Source organism: Eurypyga helias, unplaced genomic scaffold, assembly GCF_000690775.1.
Source record: "Eurypyga helias isolate BGI_N326 unplaced genomic scaffold, ASM69077v1 scaffold51596, whole genome shotgun sequence".
Lineage (NCBI taxonomy): Eukaryota > Metazoa > Chordata > Aves > Eurypygiformes > Eurypygidae > Eurypyga > Eurypyga helias.
The window spans coordinates 1,111-10,072 of record NW_010256927.1 but is presented as its reverse complement, the minus strand read 5'-3'; the positions used below and the strand labels follow the sequence as shown (position 1 = coordinate 10,072).

The window sequence follows — 8,962 nt, the reverse complement described above, 5'->3', positions numbered from 1 at the left end:
TCCTCTGGTCAAAGGCAAGAATGAACAGACACTGAGGTGCTGGATTGTGCCCAAAGAGGGCAATGAACCTGTTGAAGGGTCTATAGAACAAGTCTTACGAGAGGCAGCTGAGAGAACTGGCATTGTTTAGCCTGGAGGAGAGACTCAGGGAGACCTTGTCACTGTCTACACCTACCTGAAAGGAGGTTGCAGCAAGGTGCATGTCAGTCTTTTCCCAGGTGACAAGCAATAGGACAAGAGAACTTAAAACTGAGTTGTGTTTTAAGTTCAAATGCAAGTAAAGTTTCTTCATCTGAAGAAAATCTATGCTGTTGCATTTTGCCTCAGTGTCTCATACCGAAGCTCCAAAAATCTCCCTGCCTCTCAAATGAAACATTTCTCTGTGAAGATTTAAGGCTCTTCTCTGCCTTAAGTAAGTGGCACCCATCCTTCAACTTCTAATATCTTCATTGATGAACTCTGAATTACGTTAATATAGAATTTCAGCAGCAAAGCCTGGATGGATGTAAATGTCCATTACCGCATGTTTTTCATTACATCATTTTCTCTCACATAAATGTTCTCTTACTGTTAAAGGAAACAAGCAGCAATACCTGAACTGAAGGCTCTTGAAAAACAGGACAGTTTTTATTTACTGTGAAAACCATTTCACAATGTCATCACTGGGAATCCACATACATTAAAACACCTTTGTCTCATATAATCAGGGAAGAGAGAGTAAAAATAAAGCAACATGAAAGAATCCTGCTGCAGCATTTCCAGCACTTCTGCTTGCACATATGCCATCCATAAAAGAACAGAAATATTGATTGACCTACCCTATACTCTGATCCTCTGTTTTCTGACAGCAATGAAGTCTGTACCCCAAAAAACTACTGTGATTGCCTTTTCTTTAGAGAATGACAATGGAGAGAGGGAAGGAAAGCCACATTCATTCTCTTTACTGAGCAAAAACTTAACTTTTATTCTATTTCCTGGGCATTTCACACAAGAGACTCCTGACTCCTCCTGCATGTTGAGGTCTCACAGCTAAACCTCAGCAAAAATGGCAAAGAACAGCCAAGTGAATAGAGAGCTGACAAACAACCTAGTACATGCATAGCTCCTTGTGGGCAAGAGTGTTTGCAAACAGAGGGGAAACCTTTAGTGTCTGTTTTATTATTTAGCTCTTTGATCAGTTTTTTTTAAATAAAGCCTATAGTATACTTGGAAGCTTTGAAATGCTAAAATTTTTACACATAAAAATCTTGGGTTTATTTTTCTGTTTGGATACTTTCCTTTTGAGTTTGCCAACTGCTGAAGGAGACCTAAAGTTTATAAATTGTTAGACTCCTAAGATGTACAGGAAAATAAGGTCAAAGTACTCTATTCCAAACAAGCATAATAAATATCACCAAACAATGCCGCTGAATTTAAATATCTCTAACCTGATTTTACTGCTGCTAAGATAAAGCTGCTCAACAGGACAGAGTGCTCAATGATTAGCTCAGGTTAAGACAACAGTCTTGTTTTGTTCCATTATCATTAAGAGAGGTGGAAACTTCCACATAATTCAGACATAGGAGAATTATTCTTTCCTTTGTCTGTATTCTACATTGCAGAAGATTTCTAGGAGCCCAGGTGCAGGAGATGGGCACAAAGTTGAATGATCATGTGATACACAGAAGTCACCCATGGAGCTTTCAGTCAAAGAGCAATTTGGGTTTCACTTTCTTCAAATACTCCCAAAAAATTGTCATAAAGTTTCTGACAGGCTATTTCCAGCATGAAATCATGCTGAGATTTGCCCCCCACTTCCCAGAGTCCTAAAGTGTCAACTGCCTGTCATTGGTAGTACTAGAGAGATGAAGACACCAGTAAATGTGTGTACCTTATATAAAATGGACAGAAGGGCTTTGCTAATCTTTGTGCCTAGTAGAGGTGTCCCTGTGTGCAATAGCAGTCTTTGCAATGTTTTGTGCAATCTAGGCAAAACAAAGCCAGCTTTCAAATGGTTATCAGTGTCACTGATGTTATTTTGGTTTATTGCAGATCACTTTGAGGGCTGCTCCTGCTATACCACCACAGACCAGCCAGACCTGCATGCCCACCTCAACTGGTGGAAACTAGCTGCTGGATGACCTATGAACTTCCCAACTACATGGGCCATCGGTACTTCCTGAGGAAGTGAGAACATCCTGACTACCAGCACTGGATGGGCTTCAGTGACTCATCAGGTCTTGTATCATCACAGCAGTAAGTTCTCCATAGTGTCTCCATGTATGTTATTGCCTATATGAGAATCAGAGCACTACAGCCCATTTCAACTGCTCTGGCACAAGCAACAACTTTTCCAGAGAGCTCTATGTACAAGGAGGGGAGTAGAAAGGACACTTACCAAGTTCACCTAATGGTGTTTAGACTCCCAAAGAGGTAGATGAGTCAATTTGGATTCTCAGCCAAATGAACGGTTGGTTAGTGCTGAAGTAGGTGGAAAGTTTCTTTTATTTTTATCTTAATATTATGTTTATCTATTATTTTGTATATATAAAAGCATTTAACTTCACCAGTCTTCTAAAACCACTCTGGCTATACATGATCTACACAAGGAAGTTTAGTACAGAGCTGAGAACCAAACCACATTGCCCATAGCCCACTCAATGCTCTTCTTTCAAGGCAGGCAAAACTGGTGACTACACTACCACAGAAGCAGCCTGACACATCCCACTGTAGAGACACTACCATGTATTTGGGCTGCAAGTGACAGCATATTTGCTTCATAACAGATTTTTTTCAGAATACTTCAGCCCAGAATAGATCTGTGTTTTTTTCCCCTCCTAGACTCATTCCCTGGAAGAGTTTTACTAAGAGGGGGAGAGGTTGCCAAGATGTGAAAGATTTCACTACTCACACATAAGGCCAAGGATTTGGCCCAGGAATAGCCTTAATACTGGAGTGTGTCCCTCCAATGTTGACAAAAAATTAAGTTCATCCATGATGTAAGCTTTATGTACAACTCAGTTTCCCTGTTCAGTAGAAGCTTCATAAACCATCACAGCAAGTTTCCAGAAACATTCCATCTGCATAGGATAATGCAGCTATTTTTTTAACTGACATGCAGTTCTGGGCTTCACTTAGCTGAGTGAAGTTCTGGGTCCAAGTGCTGAAAGCTAGTGCCAACGCTCTTGCGTCCTTTGAAGCTGCAGAGGGAAAGGAGCCACAGACGAGGAGGGTAGGAACAAGATGACTGAAGGGAAGCTGACCTGGGAGGCTGACAGAAAGTATTTGAGGAGCAGAGAAACAGAATTAGTGTGGGGATAGAAAAAAAAATCCTAAAATTAGGACACATTTCTGCATGCTTCCCAGATTCAGAACAAGAGTGTCCAGAAAGTTTGGTTCCCCTGATGTAGATACCCAAGTGTTCTTGGGTCTGGTTGTGTGGGGTTGGTCTTTGCACAGCAGCAGTACTCCTGTGTATACACAACTGCATTTGAGCATCTGCAAAAACCTTGCTGAGCATTGATGCACGAGCAGAAAGTAATTTTCTGTATCAAGTCTTTGCTGTGCTAGATACAAGAGTCAAGAGGCAGTCTTGAAACAGTTTATAATTTTAGTAGATTAGAAAAAACCAACCAACCAAAAAAACTTGCCCTCCTAAGCTGTGCAACAAAAAGATTAGAAAAAGCTCCTGTCTTTCCCAGCCAAAGCCTTATCCAGTTATTACATCAACACCTGGGAACAGTGAGGGCACATGACTGTGTGGCAATCCAGGTATATCACGGAGTTTATTTCTTACCTGCATGTACAGCTAAGTGTGGTGATCTTGGCTGGACCTCACTTTGCTTCCTGCCCTGCTGCAACTCTTTCAAAGCAACTGCAGTTCTGCTCTCCCTGGAGCAGAAAGGACTTGCAGCACACCCGCTTCAAATTAGGACCCAATCGGATTTACTCCTGTTAAACTTACTTTTCAGCACATACTTTTCAGCTATTCACCATTGTGTTGTTAGCATCAGTATTGCAGCTAACAAGCTGTAGTCACCTAGAACTGACATTTGATATTCTGAGCATCCATGTCTGGATTTGCCTTTGCAGCTCCAGGAGCACAGCTAGCTACAGATCTGACAGGAACGACTTCATGGATAACTGCCCATCTCTCCAGAAGGACTTTCATTACAGGGACATCCAGTCCTCTAATGTACTTGAAGGAAGCTGGGTTTGCCTGCACTTCCAAGGACAGCATTACCTCCTGAAGCCTGGCAAGTACAGGCAATTCACCAACTGTGTGCCACGACTGCCAAAGTTGGATCCTTCCAAACAACAGTGGATACTTCCTAACCAGCGCTTTCCTAAGCTACACATCAATGATTACACCATTACGACTTTGTTAAGGCCAAGGAGTTTTGGAGCCTACATGGATTATGCTCTCATTTTTTGCAATGCTTTTACCCTTTGATTTAAAGCCCAGAAGAGTCAAAGTCTGTTGACTACAGTGGGTTCAGAGCCTGTGCTTGCTTTACTGACAGAAGTAATTTCCCTGAGTTAGTGGAGATGAGCTGGTAACACCCAAGCCCAAAGATAACCTGCATCTAAATTGCCAAGCTGAATTTTTATCTGCAATCTCTGATCAATTTAAAAATGGCATCTTTGAAGAAAAACATTATTTAAGACCTTAGAGGAAGAAAATTAAATACACTTTATGATAATGAAAATCCATAAATCCACCTGTAACTGAGGCCATGGGACCAACTCCATGCTTTAATTTATTACAAGGTATACCTTATATCTTGAATGGCCCCATAAAAGCACTATCCTTCTCAGAATTCTCTCTCCTGTGAACAGACTGGCAAATTCACAGCCACAGTATCATCATGGAGGTACTGCATACCAAACCTGCAGCAGTGACACTAGATCACTTAGGACAAATCAAAGCATTTACAGTATTTACCATCTTTGTTGATAAGAATTATTTTTGTCAATGACTATTTCTAATGCTACAGATATAAAAATAAATCTTTCAGTTACTTACTCACTTCATGATGAAAAAAACCAGCCCTGGTCCTGCTGCCATTTGGCATTAAGTCCAGAGTTCTGCATAGGACTGCATTGCTCTTCTTTGCAGCTCAGGGCCTACACTATGCTCTTTTGTGTAGCCAGGACCTCACACTGCTTGCGGACACGAACTCATGCCGACCCTCTGCAGCACAGAGAAGCAGCAACTTTCCCTAGGGTTTGAGGTCAGAAACCAGAAAAGAGACCCATTATGTTAAGAGTCTACAACCACTTCAGCGTGCAAGTGGGCCCCCACGAGTCTCACACTAAGCTTTAACAGCACTCTTTACATAGCACTGCAGGATTTTTAAAACTCTGCTTTCAAGTTTTACAACACTAGCCATCATTCAGTTCTCTATACCCTTTCAGCATCAGCAGTTAGGCTAGCAGAGTCCCTGCAGGATTCACAAGGACACAGCCTTATTTCCACATCCCACTCAGAAGCAGGACCTGAGCTGCAGCAAACATTTAACTTCTAGGAGGCCACGGTGCTAACTTTTTGCAAGAATCCCACCTGTAGCAGCAGTTGGAGTTTTCCTAAGACAATTTACCTTTGGTTACTCCCCTTCATTTGCATTCTTCCTGAAACCAAGGGGAATTAGGCCCCCAATTTGCTATAGCAGGTGTTCTCAGGACAATGTTACTCTGTCAGCTGAGAGGGAATTAAGTTCAGACAGATCACCAGAGACTAGCAACACCTACACATCCTTAAACTTTGGTTGCTGCCATGTTGGCTTTTTTCCCTGACACACTGATTGCTTTCAGGAGTCACTCTGCAGGTCCAGATCTGCTAAGCACTGCAACATAGTGAAATCATTCATTAAACACCTTAACTAAAGCAAAATGATTTGAAGTGCAAGTCTGGCAACTTCACTGATCACTGGCAATAAGATGGTGGACTGTAAGGAATTGCTTCCTTTGAGTGAAAAGTCAGTTTGGTCGGGGAAGGAGAATAGGTCGATTCAATCCTGTGCAGTAACAACTGGTGTCTTTAAACCTACACATGCTAGCTCTAGCATAACTAACCTAAATGACAGCAGAGGAGAAGGGCAGCTCTAAGCCTTAACACCCATCCATGAAACTTCACTGGCTGTTAGAGCTTGTAAGAACCTAGGCAGAACAAAACATGGAAACACATACTAAATATTTAGTCTGGAAGAATCTTTAGGGTGTACCCTACACAAGAACATTCCTAGCGCAGCTGCAAACTTAAGGCCTGTGATAAAGGAGCCGACACTGCAAAAAAGGAGCAGAAGAGATCACTCCCTGGGCCCTTCACGGCAGGGGATTCATTATACTGAAGGCCTCCTATGGAAACAAGTTGAAAGGACAGAGAAGGACAAAACCACTCACCATGGTTCCAGGCTACCCTGGGGTAAATTCCTTCCTGAATTTAAATCTGGTGAATGGTTTAACCTTGCATATATGAAAGCAAAGCAGTCAGGGGCCAGAGGGACTTAATGCTATTAGCAATACCCATCATCTCCCAGCTTTAGCTGTGGCCAGTCTCCAACGCTTCGAAGAAAGCAACTAAAACCCCTAGATACCAGCTTATGTGTCAAGCAGCAAAGAAATTCCTTCCCATTTCCAAATTTTGCAAACAAGTAACAAGCCCTGCACTACCTGATTACCTGGAGTACAACGCGAATATGGCGACAGAAGGAAGATTAAACACTAATTAAGTTTGCTGGGTTACTTAATAGGACAATTGCTCATTCATTTTGTGCAATCATAGCCACAGAAACTCAAGGCAACCTGATCCTGTGCTTCCCTCAGCAAAACCGCATCTCAGGGCTTAGCATCTTGCAAGGGCCAACTTCCTACTTTTCAATAGCCCCACCAAACACAATCTCAAGTTAATTTGGCTTGAATGTCTAGAAACTAGCATCCACAAAATCCTATTTCTTTGCATACAACAAAATATATTTTGATAGTGGGAGTTTTACATGCAGCTGCCAAGGCCACTTGTTTACTTAGAATGTAAAGATCACTCCTTGCTTCTGTGCCTGGGTCTGTTTGTAAAGGAAGACGGAAGACTTGAGAGGCAGGTTCATTTCTAAGTATATTTCAGGTCTTCATTGTTAGTAAACAAAGCATTAGCCCTAAGACATCAAGCAAAACCTCAGATAAAAGCTTTGCCTAGACCAATCTCAGCATAATTCTTGCTGGCCTAGGGCATCATCTCAGTAGAAACCCTGGCATTAAACAACAGGTTTGAGAGTATCTGAAGGTCAGATACAGATCTTTGTCTTTTTCACTTGCTTCTGCAGAAAAGTAAGTATAGTTTAATACAAGCATTACTATAAGGTGTGTGGTTTTTCCTGCCACTTCAGAGGTCCCTGGACTCAGAGCTGCAATCCAATGCATCCCATTCAGCCCTTTGCTGCATCTTTCCTTAACCTCAAATTCATACCTTACCCCTATTCAAACCCTTTCCTCTGCTCATTCTGTTACCTGAACTTGCTGACTGACAAGTTCAGCCTGCAGGAAGATGACTTAGCTACTAATATATAGCTACTGGAGAGATAAAGTACAAAACCACAAATAATGAGCAAAGTATAAAGGACAACCACTGCTGGAAACAGTTACCACAAGACAACAGCTAAGGGACAATGAAATACAGATGAGCACTGCCTACCTGGCTATTTAAGGTCTGTGAAACAATTGGTACATAATTATGGAAAAGAAGGTGATGACAAGTCTAATAATTAGCTTTCAGAGCTGGGCCAATCCATAACCACTCACATGTTAATCTACCCATACATAGCTACTAATGCTTCTTTTTACATCTTCCTCCATGCTTTGATTTCCATATCCTCAGCACAGTCTTTATAAAGATAAATACCCTAAAATATAAATTCATCTAGAATTATACTACACCTGCAGGGACAAAGCTAGACACTACTTTTCTCCACCAACTTCTCCCATTACTGCTCATGTTGGCATATGAGAAAGAGCTCAGTGAATACTAAACATCTGTCTGCAACAACAGGGAGAGAATAAACTTAACCTACACCCAATAATGCAGGCAGCTGAAAGCCACCTTAACAACTTCACAGTGAGGTACCCAGCTTAGGAAAATCTCTAGGTCAGATGAGGAGACCGCTCACCCTGTATGCTACTGGAATAGGCTGTCCTATAACAAAACACAGATACTTCACCTTTCTTACTAAACACCTACAAAAGGCAACTACCAGTACAAGCAGTAGCAGACTTACCTAGGCCTACTAGAAAAAGTATGTCACTATAACTCCAGCAGAGTGGGAAATGGCTGCTTTATAATCTGTAAGCATCCTAATTACCTGGGCGGCAGCACTTAACAAGGGAGGAGTCTCCCATGTTCATCAGTGTGGGTTTGTTTTTTTTCTTTGTTGTGTTATTAAAACTTATTGCAGGATTTCTGTGTGTGAGAGCAGCTGCTATCACTTGCAAAAGTCTGCAGGAAAGCAAAACAGTACCTCAAGGGAGGATGGGTGTTTGTAGCTTTGCTTGACCCTGATTTCTTCAAAGGGAGCAAGGTGTAAGAAAAGTTTGAAACAGGCTGTAGTTTAGTCTAGAAAAGGTTGTAAGAAGATGTGATAGAAACTTGTAACTCAAAGCATACTACAGAGAGCTTCCTTTTCCCATATTACTGTGGAAGAAACAAATAATAATGGTCTGTAGTTGCTTCAAAAGTGATTCAGGTTGACTGTTGGGGAGGAGCTCCTAGCAGTACTTTGAGCCCTGAGATAAGTTCCTCAGGGAGGAGGCAGAATCTCCTCCATTGCTGGAGGCTGTTCAGAGAGGGGTCTAGGATGGTTTAAGCATAGAATATCCTGCCCTTGGGATAGAGTTAGAATCTCAGCTCTGTGGGTTTTTTGTTTTCTTTTTTCTTGATTGGAAGAAACTGTGTTGCAACCTCAAGGCAGGAGACTATTGTGGCTAGCAGCAAGTA

The 8,962-nt window shown here is 41.8% G+C and overlaps 1 protein-coding gene across 1 annotated transcript; it reads left to right on the top strand.

Annotated features, from left to right (window-relative positions):
• Positions 1–2,031: 2,031 nt before the first annotated feature.
• Positions 2,032–4,314, top strand: LOC104511264 (gamma-crystallin B-like; the record flags this gene model as incomplete). Its single annotated transcript, XM_010153813.1, is given in 4 exon segments — positions 2,032–2,093; positions 2,096–2,235; positions 4,072–4,259; positions 4,262–4,314. Coding segments are annotated over 4 exon segments (443 nt in total), but the record flags the coding sequence as incomplete, so codon positions are not given.
• Positions 4,315–8,962: the final 4,648 nt, after the last annotated feature.